Source organism: Cinclus cinclus, chromosome 21 (assembly GCF_963662255.1).
Source record: "Cinclus cinclus chromosome 21, bCinCin1.1, whole genome shotgun sequence".
NCBI classification, from domain to species: domain Eukaryota; kingdom Metazoa; phylum Chordata; class Aves; order Passeriformes; family Cinclidae; genus Cinclus; species Cinclus cinclus.
In genome coordinates, this window is record NC_085066.1 from 8,541,349 (window position 1) to 8,559,507 (window position 18,159).

General features: G+C 43.7%; 1 protein-coding gene across 2 annotated transcripts in view; it reads right to left on the minus strand.

Moving 5' to 3' along the window:
• AGAP1 (ArfGAP with GTPase domain, ankyrin repeat and PH domain 1) overlaps nucleotides 1-18,159 on the minus strand; it is a 299,706-nt gene that overhangs the window by 89,108 nt on the left and 192,439 nt on the right. The window contains exons 11-12 of one of the 2 annotated variants that reach the window (XM_062506693.1): nucleotides 15,865-16,033; nucleotides 2,926-3,087 (exon numbers count right to left, since the gene is read on the minus strand). In XM_062506693.1, coding sequence (XP_062362677.1) covers nucleotides 2,926-3,087; nucleotides 15,865-16,033 — 331 coding nt within the window. The remainder of the gene's footprint in view (nucleotides 1-2,925; nucleotides 3,088-15,864; nucleotides 16,034-18,159) is intronic. The other variant, XM_062506694.1, reaches the window with a different exon arrangement.

Below are 18,159 nucleotides of genomic sequence, written 5' to 3' on the forward strand. Positions count from 1 at the left end.
GGCAAATATGTTCCTGCATTGGAAATGATGCTGAACAGCAGGTGGGACTGAGCTAAATAGTGAGCCAGCAGCACGAGCTGCTCACTATCCAGCACACAGCAATTTGAAACACCAAACTAAGCTGTCGAGATTTTCTCCCAGGGCAGTCGCAGGCTTCATGTTACCAGCGCCAAATTATATTAGACATTTAATTTTAAACCTCAGGTACTTAAATGTAAAACCTTACAACAGTAATAGTCATAAAGCAGTGGGGCATTCCATTTCAGAGAATGGATTTTTCTATTTTTCCCCTTTAATTTAACCAGCACCTCCTGTTTTGTGGCTCTGCCCACTACAAAGTAATTTATCTAATTAGGAGATGTTCACAGCTGCTTGAAAGACAGAAGCCCCAGGAAACCAAAGGTCTGGTTTGGAAGACTCTGAAAAGTTCTCTGGAGCCACACAAAGTATTAATTTAATGTGAAAAAAAGGTGCAGAGAAAAATTGAATCCCAATATGTTATTTTGTCTACAATAAAACCACGTGACAATAAGCAGGCATATTCTCCAGTACATTGGCATTTGAATTCCAAAAGATGCTTAGCTTCTTGCCATACCTGCTGCTTTCACAGTATTAGCTTTTTATGACTAAAATTCAAAAATCTTTTAATAGAGAAAAAACCCCCAGAAATTAAAAAGGGTTTTTCATGCGTCAACTTGCCAACATAAAGGACACATCTTTGAGCTTACCCAAAGATGATACACTCAGAGCAATCAATTATTCTTGAGGTTTTGTAGGAGTTTTAGTGCAATACTTCTGAGCCTGCTGACCCTTAGTTGTCGAAAACTCATTTTTAATCCGATTTTTTTCTCCATATTTATAAAAAACCCAACCTATTAAAATTATGTTTTAAATATCAGAACCTTTGTGAGAAATTATTCGAGGTAGGCTTATTCACAAGTACCCACCAGTCACCTGCAATTTCAAATTAAGTATTTCATAGGTAATTCTGGCTGTCGTCTCTTTTGAGCCATAAGTAATCCCATATGAATGTCAAGTCAGAAACTGCACATACAGGGGAGTGCAGAGCTGGGGTGAGTGAAAAGGCTGCTTTCACCAGGAATTTCAAACCAGATCGGGATCAGCAGCAGAAGCAAAAGGCAAGTCTAGTGAATACAGCATTGTGAAGTGAAGGGGAGGGCAAAAGGCAGGAATTTTGGTGCTATTTCTACTTTTTAAGATTCTATTTCCATGCTGCTTGTAGGAGTTCACTGAATTCTGAAGGTTTTTCTCCCCTGCAGCCTCATTTGGGTCATCTTGCACAGGGATGGCACCTGCTCACCTGTCTGCAGGTGTCAAGGTGCACAGGACTGCAGCCTACAGCTCCTGTTTTCCTCCTAGAGCTAGCACTCAACATTTTTCATCTTGCTTTAGAAAAGCCACAGGACAGAAGGCACAAAAAAGCCAAAACTTTGGTCTAACCTTTCAGAAGGGAGGTGGAGTTGGGGTGGATTAAAATGTCAAAGCAGCTCAGGAAAAAGAGGCAGAAAAGATGATGATTTTAAGTGGGAAACCAGCTCACCATCCATGCAGAGCAGTGCTGCCTCCCCTAAAAGCTTAACCATGAGTGGGTGAGCTGGGTGGACACAGAACACAACAGGGTTGGAGCATTTACTTCACTGTGCTGCTTCACAGCACCCCTGCCTTCCTGCAAGGCTCAGTCAGAAAATTCTTAGGCAAAATCTGGACCATTTTAATGCAAATTCTCCTGAAGGTGATGCCCCCATGTTTACAGCTCCAGAAGAAAGTCTGTGCTTTGTTAAGTATGAATTTGATAGTTTATGCCACTCTGAAACAAGGTGATCATGATTTTAAACCCTCTGTTCTCCTAAGGTAGCACTAAAACCCTGAGCTGCTGGAAAACCCAGAGATGCTCTCAGGGCTATACTCAGATTCAGACCTTATACAGACACAAAGATACATACGGGATATGTGAAATAGTTCCCATATTCCCCTAACTGTTCCCATTTTAGAAGTAGCCATCAGAAACAGCATTCCTCCCCCTTCTCCTGACCTATTCACCCTGGTCTGGTAGCAAATACCACGTCTACCCTTTAAAAACAATTATTGCTACAATCTAATAATTCCACAACACCAACAGGAATAGTGTCTGCTCCTTTTAATGCTGTTAAATGCTCCACAGAGGAAACACTAAGACTATGCCAGGAGTGTGCAGGCAATGGAGCAAGAGCACAGCAGAGAAAGGACTCGCTGAGGAGATCTGGAGGGTCATTTACTGCTAATACCCATCACACAGGGCAAGGAATCTGAACATCAAGCAAACATCACACATTATGTGGCTGCTCCATCCCTGGGAGTGTCCAAGGCCAGGCTGGACAGGGCTTGGAGTAACGTGAGATAGTGGAAGGTGTCTCTGCCCATGGCAGGGGAAGATGGGCTTAAAGGTCCCTTCCAACTCAGACCATTCTGGGATCCCATGATCATGCACCTCAAATTAAAATTAAGCAGCACTGTAACTACATTAGCTCTTCATGCTGAATAAAGAACCCCAGAATTCTTTCTGGTTGCTCCAAGTCCCATCCAGCCTGGCCTTGGACACTTCCAGGACAGCCACAGCTTCTCTGGGCAACCTTTGCAGGGCCTCGCCACCCTCTCAGGGAAGGAATTCTCCCTAATACCCAAGCTCAACCTCCTCTCTTTCAGTTTAGAGCCATTCCCCCTTGTCCTGTCACTCCACACCCTCATAAAAGAAGTATTACATCCATCCATTCCCTTTTTTCTAATTCTAATTTCCCCTCACATGCTGCAAGCTCGGCACCCAACAGCACAACTAGGTTGAGGGAATAGTTCCTTTTTTTTTCCCTTTTGAAAAGAAAACCAAGAGCACCAAACTCCCCGTTGACCCCAAAGCTGCAGGTTTCTTACCACTGCTAATGCCAGAGTTGGCAATGACTGTGGCCTCACTCCACTGATCTGCACTGGAGACCGAGTAGGAGCGCTGGTGCATACCGTCCGGGCGGCTGTTGAAGGACACCAGACTGATCCCACTGGCCATCTGAGACACAGATGTGCTAGTAGTCACGTTCCCTAGGCACAAATGGAAAACAAATCGTGTCAATAGAGAGGACAAAAGGGATTTTGCATCAGGATGGATGGGGGGTGTCTTAACAAGAGCAGAAACAGGGTTACTTCACCCACACCTTGACCCTCCCTGAAGTGCTGGAGCTGACAGTCCTGAGACCAGCTTAAATCCAGCTAAGAAGACAAAAAAGCCGAAATTGTCACGGTATCATCTCGTTCTGCTCATTCGCCTTCAGGGAAACACCCCCCTGCTACCAGGCACACTCTCTGGAGCTTCTCTGCTTGTTAAGGCTGCACACAGAAAATCAATTTATTCCTTAAAGCCACTGTCCATACAACTGAGCCAACTCCAAGAGCTTAAAACAATCCTCCTCTAAATACTACCTGACACAGGTATGTCCCCCAAGAAAACAGTGATGGGGAGCAAATGACTGCCAGCACTGAGAGACCAAGGCAACAAAAAAACCAACTTTCTTGAACATTTGATCTTAAAACAACATTGTGACACAAAGCAGACACTGGACTGACTGCAAGTATCATTCCCGGGGCTCATCCCAGGAATGACACAAAAGGGGACACACAAAGAACAGCCTTTACCCAGTAAACACTTCTGTATTTTCCCCATCACTGAGGCCTAGGACATTAAAATGCTGGGAGCTGCATGCGAGGGGGAGTGACAGGGACAGATTTCTCACCATAAAACGACACAAGTTGGATCTGCTTGAATACATTTTAGAGTAGAAACAATTAAAACCTTTCCAGAAACTCAGGTTTCTGATGGTCCTACTTACAACTTGCTATGGGCCAAAACCTGCTCCACGGTTTTGGGTTCTGAGCACATTTTATTCCATTCCTAGCACAGGCTTTGCATATCATAAAGCCACAAAGAATTTATTGTGCCAGTTTCATTCCTTGTGGCAGGCTCTCTAAAGGTGCCCCACAGGTCCTCTATGGACTGAAGAATACTCTTAAAAAACACATGCAAAGGGAAAGGAGCAGAAGCAATATTATAGTGTACCCTCACACTTTGCATTTCCATTGCACCTTCTACTGATGAGTTCAGAAAAATTAATGAATTAATTTTCAATGCTCCTGTGAGGTTGTTAATTATCTGCTATCATTTCCCCCATTTTTCAGAGGTTAAATGACCCAGGGCCACAAAGGAAGATTGTGGCAGACTTGAAAATAAAACCCAGATCTCCTGACTCCCAGTTCTATCATTATGTCTTTTCCCAGAGCAGCCTTTGGGAAGACAACAGAGCTTAGTGAACTACTTTGTGTTTATTAGAGTTGGCATAATTGTCCCTTTCTCTCCTCCCCTTTCCCAAGACGAAATCTTCTCTTAGTCCTTAACACAGATCCATCACAGTACCTGTGTCTTTAATGTACTTAGCCCTCAAGAACTTCTGCCTGGCAATGCCTGCTTTGCAGACATGAAACACACACAAAAAACCTAATTTGTTTAATTATGCAAAGTCTAAGGTGGGTTTTGGAACCATGATGGGACCTCCCAAGGCATGAGACTACAGAGCAGAGGACTAAGTTGTAGTTCAGTATTTTAAACCACAACAGAAAATGAAAACATGAGCTGAGAGAAGTTGTATTTTGTGCTGTCCTAAAAGAAATTTCTCCTTCCAAATCAGCTTCTGTGATGCTTGCCTTGAAATCCCCTTTTCTTCTGGTTTTCACAATCCAGAAAAACTATGAATATTAATGAATTATTTTGATGAGCCACCAAATTAAAGGGAATGGGTGATGTGAGTGACAAGAGTTTGAGACTGAGTGGGTTCTACAAACTTGAGATTCAGGCCAACACAGACACAACACAAGCAGTGGCATTTTTATGCTGACATCTTCCACCAAGTCCTCAAGCTTTTGACAAGTGTCCAATCACCTTTAAACCATGGTCCAAAACCTTGGAAAGAGAACATCAAGGTTTCTGTCATCATGTTCAGCACCCAAAGCTCTACTCTCACCTTAATGCCATCTGAGGAAACTCCAACCCCATGCTGTGACATGAACCTGAGAAGTGACTTATGAGAAGTGACTTATTCCAGGAACCAAAGAAGAATTTTTCTTCCACTGCACCCCTCTCAAAGGTATGGGCTGCTAGCACAAAACATGTGCCAAGTGCATTCCATTTTACTGAACCATGATGAACCCAGCCCAGCTCCCTCTTTCCTACTGCCACAGCCTGGTAACCTTTATCCTGCAACCTTTATGACAGTATTTATTGAGGATTAAATCCCACTCTGTGCAGGTGCTGCAGGGTATGTGTTTTTGTGACAGAATCAGACCATCAAGTCAGAATGCACAAGTAGGTGTCACAAGGGCCAGACTACAGAAAATTGTGTGCCTTTTTTTTCCTGTCCCTCTCCTCGATGTATTCAGCTCTAGCACAAACTTGTCACTTAGAACTCTATTTAAAAATCATTATTTCCCAATCCAGTGCTAGTTTTTCCACTTCTCAGTCCAAATGCAGGACATGAATCCTACACTAGGCACTAATGCTGCCAGCCCAAAACAAGGACTGCTGCTCTTGCTGTGTCTCCAACACAGTCCCACAGTTCTTCCCATCCACAATGGGCAAACCACAAACCAGACCTGACAAACGTCCTTTAATTTTCCTCACGGATAAATCCTCGGCAGCAGAAACCACCCCAGATTTCAAGAGACAAGCAGGAGACAGTGAAAAAGAGGAGGCCAGCAGTACTCAGCGGAAATGCTGAAGATGTCCCTATCCATGGCAAGGGAGTTGGACCAGATGAGATTCAAGGGTTCTTCCAACCCAAACCATTCCGTGGTTCTGTGATCCATAAAAGGCAAAGTTTGTGTGGTGGGTTAGGCACACATAGCCTTTACATCCTGCACCTCTGGCCCCCACATCCACAGACAGATACCCATCTTCAATGGACCCCAAGCTCCTGGCCTGCTACCTGGCCCATGCTGGAGCTGTGAAAGAGTTGCCTCTTCAAATGCATCCTACATGCATCAGCTGGTTGCTTAAGTTGATTAGCAGGGGGCAGTTAAATTACTATGCTAATCCATGTATTCTCAGCACTGTTTCCTTGATATGGATATGTGTATATGCTTACTGGGAAGCCTTGATTAGTTCAAGCTTCAATGTGTCAAAGGCTCCAGATTCTTTCCAAAGAATAATTTTAGCTGTACTCACATCCCTAAAGTGTGAGAGCTGATTTGAAAAGGTACTTACCTCTACCATATGCTATTTTTCTTTAAACAATTTGCATTTCAAAGGGAATATGGCATTTATATTTGAATGAATATCAGTATGTTGCCAGAACTTGTCTCAAATGAGCAAAAAAAAAGATGCTGGTCTCCTATTGAACAAAAATGTTTTCATCTACCAAAGGAGCATCAAAGAAAGAGTTCCTCTTTCTAGCTCTAGACAGCTTTATTAAAACTATCTTTTCTGATGTTATAAAACACCCTGTTATGGCCGCACTTACAAAACGTTCAAACAATTAAGCCCCACAAAACCCATCCAAATTAAGATTCAAGGTAATTTCCAGGTTTGGCCGCTGCTCAGCAGACAAGCCCCTAAGAAAAGTGAGCGTGCTCTCACAAAACCCCATTTAAATACCCATTGACTCAGTGTAAATGGCTGCAAAGAGCAGGTGGAGGCAAGAGGAATTAAGGAGTGCCTGCGTGTGGAGAAGCTGAGGGTTTGAAACACACACTGGGGGCAGAAGGAGAACAAGGAGTCACTCTGGCTCCTCACACACAGCCCTTTGGGATTTCCAAAACTAAAGAGAAGAAATGCAAGACTTAGAAATTAAATGGAAATACCAGGATTCACACGAACAAGGGACTGGACAAGATGTGGACAGTGTGTGTCTAGTAGGTAAAAGCCAAAAGGTCTACTGTAAAAAATCGTAATAAAATATGCAATTAAGGTTAATAGAAATGCCGTCTTAAATTTATGCAGTGACTTGTCCAACAAAAATAAACCACTCAGAGTTTTGGTCACATTTGCTCCTGTAACAGAGCAGTATGAGGGACAGCACGTCTTCAATCCCTCTTTTGCTGGTTTTTAACTTAACAATCCTGTGAATCATCACAGGTTAGTGGAACAGACGCGTAATTTCAAGCCTTCACCAACTACACCACCCACCAATTACAAATGCAGAATGAATATAATTCACAAGCAGACACTAAGAAGTGAGATACAAGTGACACAAATAATACTGGGCAAAAATGGTTTCCATTCTTCGCTGCAGACTCGTCTGTGATTTCCTCCAAACAAATCAGCTACCAGAAGTTACATCTGCAAGTGCAACTAATATACTCCTGGATTTATGAGACGAGCAGTCAGTGCAGGAGTTGTGAAGCAGAACTATATTTTTCCATGAAGCAGCAGCATATGAGACTTGCAGGGGGCTGCACAGAAAGACTGAATCAGATAAACTGCAGCCCTACTGCTCTGCTTTCACCATGTTTCATTTGTGCCAAGCTCCTCGTGTCCATGACGAGTTTCTCTTCCAAAAAAAAAAAAAAGAAAGAAAGAAAAAGAGAAGGAAATAAACCTCTTAAGGCCAGAGGGCTGCGCTCACCAGCTGTTAGAACTAATGAAAAATACATTAGAGTTGTGGGTCAGGAAATCCTGACTCTTGATATCAGAGGGTTAATTGTTTCAAATCATGTTGGGTCAATTTGTGTTGCAGGAATTCTGCCTAATCTTGAAATGCCCTCTAATTCAGCACCAGGCACTGTCAAGTAGGTTAGATTGGCTGTGGATGCCCCTTCCAAACCCACACCCAGCACTGCTCCCTGGAGTCTCTTCAGGGTAGAAAGGGAAAAGGAGAAGCCCCACTGCACTCCCTTCAGAAGCCCCATTGCATTCCCTTCATCATGCTCAGAATTACTTCCCAGAGTTGTACAGAAACCTTTCCAGTGCAGAAACCTTTCCTGAGATGTGTCTGACCATCTCAGCTGTGCTTCCTGCCTCTCCTTCACCTATAGAAATGAACCCTGGGACGAGGAACATTTGGGGTTGGCTCTCCTGGGTTCATTAGTGTGCTGCCTCAGCATCCACCTTTTCCAGGTGCATCCAACTTTCTGTGCCCACTCTGGAGATCGATTGTGTGCTGCACTGAAATGTGGGAACACAGCTACTTACAGTTCCTTGCCTCTCCCACTGAGGACAGTCCCACATTGGCAAGGGAGGCACTGCCCACATGTCTGGCCACATTCTGAGGAGATTGTGGGACCTGAAGAGCTCTAAATTTCATAGCCAGGCTCTTGAGGAGGGTAAAATTCCCTCAAGTATTGCCATGGATTCTAGTTCATCCCAAGGGTAGAACATGATCTCTGCCACAGCTTTATCAGGCACCTAAAATTTCCTGAGGTTCCTCACACACAAAAAAAGAACGGGTGAGAGGGAGGGTTGGAAATAAATGATCTTTTGGGTCCCTTCCAAACCCAACCACTGTGACTCTATGACAAAAATCTTTCCAAACCACACTGGTTCCAGTGCTGGAATTCTCCCTCAACATGCTGACAGTCACTTTCAATGCTGCAGCACCAAACTCACTTGTGAGTTTTTACTTAGTTTTAAGACTTTTTTTTTTTTTTTCCCCCAGAAGCATTTACTTAGTGAACAAAATTCCTAAGGACAAGCAGCTATTCCTAGAGGAAGCCTTTCCATCTCCATCCCTGCCGAACTGGGCTCGATTAGCAGCGCGCAAACCGAGCGGGGTCAATACTAATGAACAAACAAGGCAGTGCCAAGAAATATCCTGGCAGTGAAGGACGTGGTGCTGGGAATATAACGAGGAAAGCTATTATTCTCAGAGCATGCCAAAGCAACACAGCAAGTGTGGAGGAAAATTAAGTCATCAGAGGAGACATCTCTTCTAAAAGAAAGTTAAACCCAAGATCTTCACCGCGGGCTTCGGCTTGAGATCCCCCACTATTTGCTCTGCTGGGATCAAAGCCTGCTTTCCTCTCCTGGCAGGCGTATTATTACTATTCTTCTGTAGTTTTAACAAATAACAGTAATAAATAAGATACACTTGGCTTTCTGGGCAAGTCCTGATTGAGGTTATCTGCTTGTTCAGGGACTGCAGCTTTAAGACCCAGAGTGAGTGTTTTGCTGGCAAAAACTCTGCTTTGTGTTGCTCCTATTTGGCTGTGAATCCCGACAGGAACCGTGGATTTAACTTTGTGAAAAATAACAGCAGAGATCCAAATCATTCCAAGGTGGGTACAGCAGAGCATGTGCAGGGCCCTGAGGCAAAGGGTGTAAAATGCTTCCTAATCCCTTCGAATGTCTGTGGAAATTATTAATACTGGAATTGGAGAGGGGTTGGAGGGTCCTACCTGCAGGCTGGATCGGAACTGCTGGATGAACTGGGCTAACTTCGGGAGCTTCCCACGAGCTCCAACCTTCCCCAGCCCCTGGCAGAGCCTCCTGGGGTGGGGAGGGACCACTGCTGGCATTCACCGCCTCTTCAGGAAACAGAACAAAGAAACTTTATTTTTGCAAAAGAGACAATAGATACGAATGCGAGATGACTTTTTTCCGTTTTTTTTTTTTTTTTTTTTTTAATAGCTATTGCCACTGTAACAGCAGCTAAGTGAATGCATGTCTGCAGTGTGAGCAGTTTTGATAAACAGCCTCTGCGGGCCACACAACGGGGATAATGTATCCTTAAGTACTGCCAATGAGCTGCCATTCTGCACAGCCAATTACTTCTGTGCGTCTGTCACTCAAAGGAAAAATGACTGAGCCCATTAGATCAAACCTTTGTCACTGTTCCTAATGCACTCTTAGGCCTCATTAATCTGAGGGAGCAGCAACACAGCCGCCGGTGCCTCATTGCCTCCCCCACAACAGGCCCACGTGAATCTTCTCATCTCTCCCCCAAGTGCACCACGTTAATCAAGCTCTCCTTATTACCCCGGTCCCTGTCACGGCGGAGAGCGCTCTCTCTCTTAAATGCTCTCATTATGGTCCATCTTTAGAGCCGGCTGAGTGGAAAAAAAAAATAAAATAAAAAAAATAGAGGGGGAGAAAAAAAAAAACGAGCCAGAGAAAAAGAGAAGAGGAAAAAGCAAGTCCGATCACATTAATATTCATGACAATAATTAGTATTCTAGGTCACTGAATATTCATGCTATTAGTTTGGTTTTTTATGGGTTTGCTGGATGTCCTGATTGCTGGAGTGTGGAGGAAAACAGCATGGTTGGGACTTTAGATGTCAACGGCAGTTCAATGCTCCATACACATTTGTGGTTTTTTTTTCCCCTCTCCCGTTTGGTAAATCAGCTTCAAACCTCCCGATGGCTTTAATATCTTAAAATCACTGGGGGAAAAAGCACGGACAATCCTGCAAAGGTCTGAACATCCAAGCAGTTTGTGCTGTGCCGTGAAACCATCAAGACACCGGGATTTCATCGGGTGGACAAGGCAGATCTGGGATTTTATCCAGGATACGGCGCCACGGAGGCATGAAAATCATCCAGAGGGAAACCATCCAGAGGCACCGACTGTGGGCTCCAGTCACCTGCCTCAAGCTCCATGACACATTCCTACCTTTTATCCACCTCATCATCATTAGGAATTTGCCCACCTCGAGAAAGGATCCTCAGACAGTTTTTCTTTTTTTTATCCCTGAAGAGAAAAATCACAGCAAACTCATTTTTCTCAATATTTAACCAATGCAGTTATTTTATCAAATATTTATTTCATTATTGCTAATATGCTCCCTGCTCTTTTTCTCCCATCATTAAGGAATATAAGGTACTAACAGTGAAAGTTTTTATTTCTCTAGTTGTGGAAAGGGCAAATCCTAGTCCAGAGGAACAGGAGAAAATGACCTTGAGGGATCCCCCTCTAGTGGGATGAAAGGGAAATCTCAGATGCACCAGAAATTGGGTGTTCTTCCTTCGAAACGAGCAAACTGCCAACTTCTCCTTCCTGTCGCTGCAGCTGTATATCACTGAACCAACAGCAAAGCCACCCAGATGGAAAATTGACTCAGGTGATTGATGACAAAACTAAGTCACAAACTTGCATTTGCAATCTGTGGCAAATGCATAAAATGCGCTGAAGTCAAAGTGTGGAAAACGTCACCTCACGTTCCTTGCCAGCCTCCAGAATTGGTGACAAGTAACTCCCAACAACCAAAATCTGGCCTTGTGGGAACCACATCTGGTCACCTCCAAGTAGGGAATTCAGAGCAGATTCCAGAATTTAGGACTCAGTTCAGCATTTATTTACCAAGGCACCCCAAGATCCACGGCCTTTGGAAAAACTCCCCATGCTTCTGAGCACTAGGCTTGATAAACGTTTTTACTCATCAGCGTGATCATAACATCTGAATCCTCACAGTGACCCCCAATTAAAAAAGATTATTACATGATCCCCAAAAACCACTGAGGATTTGATAGATGATCACAATTAATGAGACAGGAAGCTCACAGTGATAAGAAGGTGGAGCTGCAGTTCCTTCAGCATCTGAAATGTCACAAGCAGTTAGCAGATAACAAACTTCAGCACATTTAACGATGGGCCTGCAACTAACACATCTTGGGATACTTCACATACTGTATAGTCACCATTTTAAGGAAATTTTATAGCACCAAATTATTTAAATGAAGCGTTAATCAGGCAACAATTGATCTCTACACCAGAAGCTATTTTTAGACCTGAACTTTCTACATCAGTGGCTCTTGCTACAGCTCAGGCTTTGGGTTGTTTGGAGAGAAGAAGAAATAAATGACTCCTGGGAGAGATTTCAGAAACAAGTTCACCTTCAGGTCAAGCGTCTCAAATCCAACCCAATTCAGGAGTGACTGAAACCTGGACCCACTCCTGGCTCCAAAGTCAGGCTGAGCCAGCTCCTAAAGGGCAGAGAGAACAGCCAGTGGGATGGACAGGATTCTGGCCCTGCTCTCAGCTTAGAGAAAGCTGGAACTGAGCAAGTCCAACAATTACCCTTTTCTGAAGGACTCCCAACTGAGCTCCTCAACAGAATGATGCTCAGTGCCATGTTAATTTTATTTAAATTTCAGTTACTTCAGCATTGTTTGTCAGCTTGGATTGCAGCTACCACAGAAGTGAAATTATTTTATATTAAAGGGAGTAAACATTCTATTCCCCCAACTCACAGATTCCTACCAAGTTAGCTTACAAGTGTGAGCACCTTCCCTAAAACTACAGTTAACAACCTGTTACTTAAAAGTCTATACAACATAAATAACACAACTAAAACAACCTGACATCTCTCTCTATTTTCTTGGATAAGCTGCCACACAGAATCCCAGTTCTCACACAATAAACCCCAAACTGCACCTCCAAGAACCCAAGACAACAGTTTTCAAATCCAAGTCAACCTTTCTCCAGGCAAAGTGGTTGGCTTTGCAACAGCAGGAGCAGCCCAACCTTCTACTCCTTTCTCTGCTTTCTGATAGAGCACAGCAAATATTCCTTTCTCCTACTGCTGTTGCACTTCCAGTTTGTTCACTGTCCCACCATGATGGTGACAACGGATTGTGACTTGATGTCAAGGGAAAAGTATTTTTTCCAGCCAGTGGATTTTTCCTTGTGCCAGTGGAAACCCAGAGGGAAGAGTTTTCTAAATTGACATATTCTCATAAAGGTCTTTATTACTATTTTTTTTACATCTCTGAAACACAAAATCTCAAGGACTAGAACATGGCTTTTGTTATTAAGATGATTTTTTTCCCAGAGATACCTGCTTCCAAAAGTTTGAGATGTAAACACATTTATGGATTGGGAGAGCTATTATGGAGAGATGATTTTATATATCTGTTTGTCCAAGTCTTTAAAATCAGAAAAACAACCCTGTTGAGCTCAGAAGAGCCCCAAAGCGTGACAAAATTCCATGTGATAGGAATGACAGACTCCTAAACTCCTCATTCTGCATGAGACACCTATGTCAGTTAAATCCAACACAAAACCCTGTGCTCGCTGCTTTGCTGCTGTAACTTGTAGTGCCAAAGAACTGAGTTTGACCCTCCTGAATTCCCAATATTCTCCTGATCAGCCTCATTCCCTCTATTCTGCTCACAGTACCTTTATAGGAAAGCACTTTGGGAAAGACCCTCCCCATATGGGAGGAAATTCAAGGTGTCTGATCTATCACTGAGGTCCAAAAATGATTTAGAGAGGGAAGGGGATGAGAAGAAGGAGGAGCTCGAGCTGCTGTGCTGCTTCACACACCATGGTGGGACCAGAAGAGTGGCTAAGTCACAAGAAATTAGACTGAGAGAAAACTATTTGCTGGAATATAAGCTTAAAATATCAGTTACAGGCAATCAAACAGGCATTTAATCCACTGATTTCTTGGCAAAGAGGGCACTGAAATCCATCCTTAAGGGGCATCTTCCAAGCAGTGTTTAAGTGTCAAATGAAGGCCTCAACCAAGTCAAGCAGCATTTAACTGTTTTGGGGAAGAGGTAACGTGAAGCAGAGAAAATACAGTGAATTTACAGGCCTAAAAATCAAAATAACAGCTGCTGATTCTTGCTGTTTTGTCCAAACGTCCTCCACGTGGCAGAGCTGTGTACAAAAACCTCCAAGTGACAACCAGTAAGTGACAAGTTCAGCCCTGTGATCAATTTTCAAGCATCACAGTGGCTCAAGACATCACTTTTCCAGCACTAACAAGGGAAGGGAAGCTCTGAGGCAGCAGCACAGCCTGCAAGGGATAATTTGCAGTGTTTTGAGCTGCATGGCAGGTCACTGCAGATATTCCAGGTGTCCTCCTGGCACTCCAGAACTCAGCCTCAAGTACCTACAGGTCTCCCACCCATCAGGAGCTGTGACCACTGACCCATACCACATCAGAGCTCAGATGAAGAAGCTTCCTTCCTTCCTTCCTTCCTTCCTTTCCTTCCTTCCTTTCCTTCCTTTCATTCCTTTCAGTCATTCCTAATTGATTAGCAGCTCCTTTTTATGCTTGCTTTTAAGCCAACAACAAGCAGCAGATGCCAACCAGACATCAACAACAGCAAAGTCTCTCAGTGTTTCTAAGCAAGAGGATGAAGAAGCCAAGAGGGGGGAGAGAAGCTCCAACTATTGCCACAGTTTTATTTGAAATTCACTATCTAAATTTCCCAGCTTTTGGAATTTCTGGCATAATTGACTTCTTTCTGTGTGATCAAACCTCAGGCTGGCCAGGACACACACACACACACACACACACAGAGTGAGATTTGCCTGCTGTAAACTGTCATGGAAAGTTTCCCTCTGACCTGGCAATCCAAGTAGACGCCAAAACATGTAAATTCCTTGCTATAAATCTTAAATTCTTACATATCTCTGTTTCCAGAAACTTGATTCTCTGGAGCTACAAAGTGATTTTTGACTGCACTCAAATATATTAAAAACTGAAATCTCTTTATTCAAATGTCTCGCCTGCAGTTTATTGACTCAGTCCAGCACTTTTCTTCCCTAAATTAGGAAGTATATTGAAAACTAAAGCACTCCCCACACCTAGTCATCTAAATTGTACAGTAAAAAGGAAAAAAAACAATCCAACCATGAATAATTTTCTCCTATGAACTCTGCCAATGTCAGGTCAAAACCTGAAAAAGGGTCTGATGGAATCAAAGCTTCAGACACATCAGGTCCCAGGCCAAGATCTCCAGGTGTGTCTGCTCAGTGGCACCACTTTAAAAATCCATCTCAATCACCACCATTCACAGCTGGAAGGAAAAAAACCTTCAGTTTTCTCCTAATAAAGGGGAATGTCTCAAAAAAGCAAGGAATTACATCTTGGCTTGAAGGACTGGGAGTTGGAATGAGCTGCTATTAAAGGTCCCTTCCAATCCAAAGCAGCCTGATTCTATGAAGCATGAGACAGATAATTATTATTAGCCAAGAGAAGACACCTGAATACCCAGGAATCCCAGTGGGTTTTGCACAGGGACAGGAGTGTGGGGATGGTTTTGCTGGCACATGGAGGAGATGTCTACGTTACCCATAAATGCAAAAGGCACTTGGCACTTTATGGATGTCATCCCAAACATGCTGACAGGACTTCCACTAGACCATTATGAGTTTTGTACAAGCTGTGCATTTTACAAGATAAATCGTCTCAAATGTTTTTCCCTTAATGCAATTTTTTAAAATCCACTTAGCTGTATGGACAAGTACTTCAGCAAACAATAAACATCTTTGTTTAGAGCTCAGAAGGAGCTATAAACCACTTCCATCAATAAATTAAAACAGCTTTCCACAGAAGAATCTTGCTGTTAGAATAATGCATAGTATTGAACTTTCCAAAAGCAGAAAGAAGGGCTGTGGATCTCACCAGGAAGCCATAAAAAGCCCTTTCAGATCATACAGCATTTACTTTTCCTAAGTATTAGATAAGAGATTGTAAATTCCTCCCATATGTTAATTACTGTGAAATTATGTAGGGCTTTGGCATGTGCAAGGTAGCAAATACACGAAGACAGACACTGAAAGCTACTCAGAAACCCAGGATCTCTTGTGGGGGACAGATCAGCAGTCAGGGCTTAAAAACTTCCACATCAGTGGGTTTGTAAATCCCAGAATAGTTTGGGTTGGAAGGGATCCTGAAGTTCATCTAATTCCACCCCCTACCACAGGCAGGGAGACCTTCCACGATACCAAGATGCTCTGAGCACCACCAGTCTGGCCTGGAGCACTTCCAATTATTAAGAGACATCCAACCCTATCCCGGCTGTTGATGAGAACTCCCTACAGACACCGGAAATGCAGGTTTTCTCCCAGTTCTTTTTCCCCCTAGCAGGGTGTCCTCTTACCTGAATTTGGCGAGATATGTAAACTGCTCATGTCCTTGGAGAGGCCGTTGGTTTTGGGGCTGGAGATGGGGGCACAGGCTGATGTGGCTCGGGGTGGCCTCTTCCCAGGGACCTTCACTGTGGTTCTCAGCAAGTCAATCTCTTTCCCATGAACGTTCTGCATGTAATCCTGGAAAGAGAGGAAAAAATCCCAAACCCCAGCATCAGACAGGGAGTTCTGTAAGCAACAGAATTAATAAACCTGGTTTCACAAGGCTTTGGCCCTACATCCTCTGCCAGCACCCACCATATGCTTCTCCTTCCTTCTATGCTCCTGATAATCCCTTCCACACTTCTCAGGACCATTAACCCCAAATGTCTGGAGCTTTCTCATGGATCCTCCAACTACCAGCTGGTTAAGAGGTGATTCACAACACAGCCATGTGTGGGAATTCACCAGCTAAAGGTCCCAAACAGGAGAAGACAAGGCTGAGTGTTCCTCCTGAGCAGATGTACTTGTGTCTCCTCTCTGCCAGTGTTTTATGCCCTCATCTCTTTCTCCCTCAAATTTGGCTGGAATGGGTCAGCAGGGTTTGTATCAAAGTTTTGTAACTGAAATTACAGAAGGGCACCAGCAGGGAAGGTTTCAGCAATTCCAACGTTGTTTCCGTAGAATATGACCCTTCCAGCACCTGCACAAATCATCACCCAAGGGGAAAAAAATCATGCAAATCGCATGTGATTACAGCAAACACTGGGAGCCAGAACTGGAAAAGGGCTTAGCTAATTCTTGCTTGCAAAGCCCACGAAGGGGAAATAAAAAGAAAAGCACATGGGTATGGGTGTTTTTATCAGAGGGCAAATTGATCCTGGGATACACCAGCACAGATATTTCCAGGAGAGACTGTGAATGCTACAGCCAGCACACGAGACACCAAAGCTCTTGGTACACAGGGCTGTGGTCACTCACGTTCCAGAAAAAAATAATTGTAACTGGAACAACTATGAGAACATGAAAAGAGACACTCTCCTAATAAGGACATACAAGAGAGACAGCACAGGAGAGTATAATCAGGGCTGAAAAGGGGCAAGAGCATTGCACAGAAAGGTAGCTGGGTTGCCCAGAGAAGCTGTGGCTGCCCTTGGATCCCTGGAAGTGTCCAAGGCCAGGTTGGACACTGGGGCTTGGAGCAACCTGGGATAGTGGAAGGCGTCCCTGCCTATGGCAGGGAGTGGAATGAGATGAGCTTTAAGGTCCCTTCCAACCCAAACCACTCCAAGACTCTGGGATTAAGGACCCCAGCAGAAAGACAGTGATTCGACGTGGCAGGGAGAAGACCTGGACTTGCATTTCAAAAGAAATTTCCTGAATTTACCCAAAATCTGTAGCACTGCTGCCACAATCCAGGGAGCCGATTGCTCCCTCATCAAGATTCTTTCATCTTTGGCGGTTTTTACAACACAATTTATTTATTCTGCTCAAAACCCATCAAAAATCTGGACCAGAAGTAATTTCTTCATAGTTAACACAAATCAGTGATAAAACCCTCAAACTAAGTATCACAGTAGCTTGTTTTTCCCAAGCTGTCTGAGAATTATTAACAGGAAAAGGTGGGGTCTGAACAATTAGTGTGGAGAGGACACAGAGCTCTGCTGCCAAGAAAAAAAACAAAGGCAATCCACTCAGGAAAATTCCTTTAACTAGGTGTTGGAGAGCAAACATTCTTTGTCCATAAATTATGAACTTGGCAGAACTTTCGTGTTCAGGCATCACTTGTTCACAAATTCAAATACAATAAGCAGAAGATAATTGAGCATTTATTGCTTGTGGGCTCTAAAGTGAGGCTTAATCAGAGTGACTAAACCTTGGCACATGCTCTTTTCTAGTAGTTTTATTTAAGGTACAACCATCTTAAATTGGAAAAGGGGGTTTTGGATCCCATTCAGGTGGGAGTGATTTCACAACTTGAGATGTAGCAGGGTGTTATTAAAGATCTTTTAACTGGGTGTAAACCAGGCTGAGGTGAGACACAAACCACTTGACGAAGCAAGGGAGTGTTGGCAAACACAAAACCAATGCGTGGCAGCCGCCATTAGAGCGAAGAGCCCGAATGACAACAGATGCTGGGTAGGTATTAATGTCAGCTTAAATATTTATGGGGATATATCAAATGTAAATAATAAAGGTCCTTTCATCGTGTGCAGGATGCACGGTGATAATCTGTGGGTCTCCCTGAGGAGGGGAGGGCAAAAACCGCGTTCCCAGCCCCGCTCGGGGAAGGAAAGTTCAAACCACAAAACCACGCTGGGGCTTCA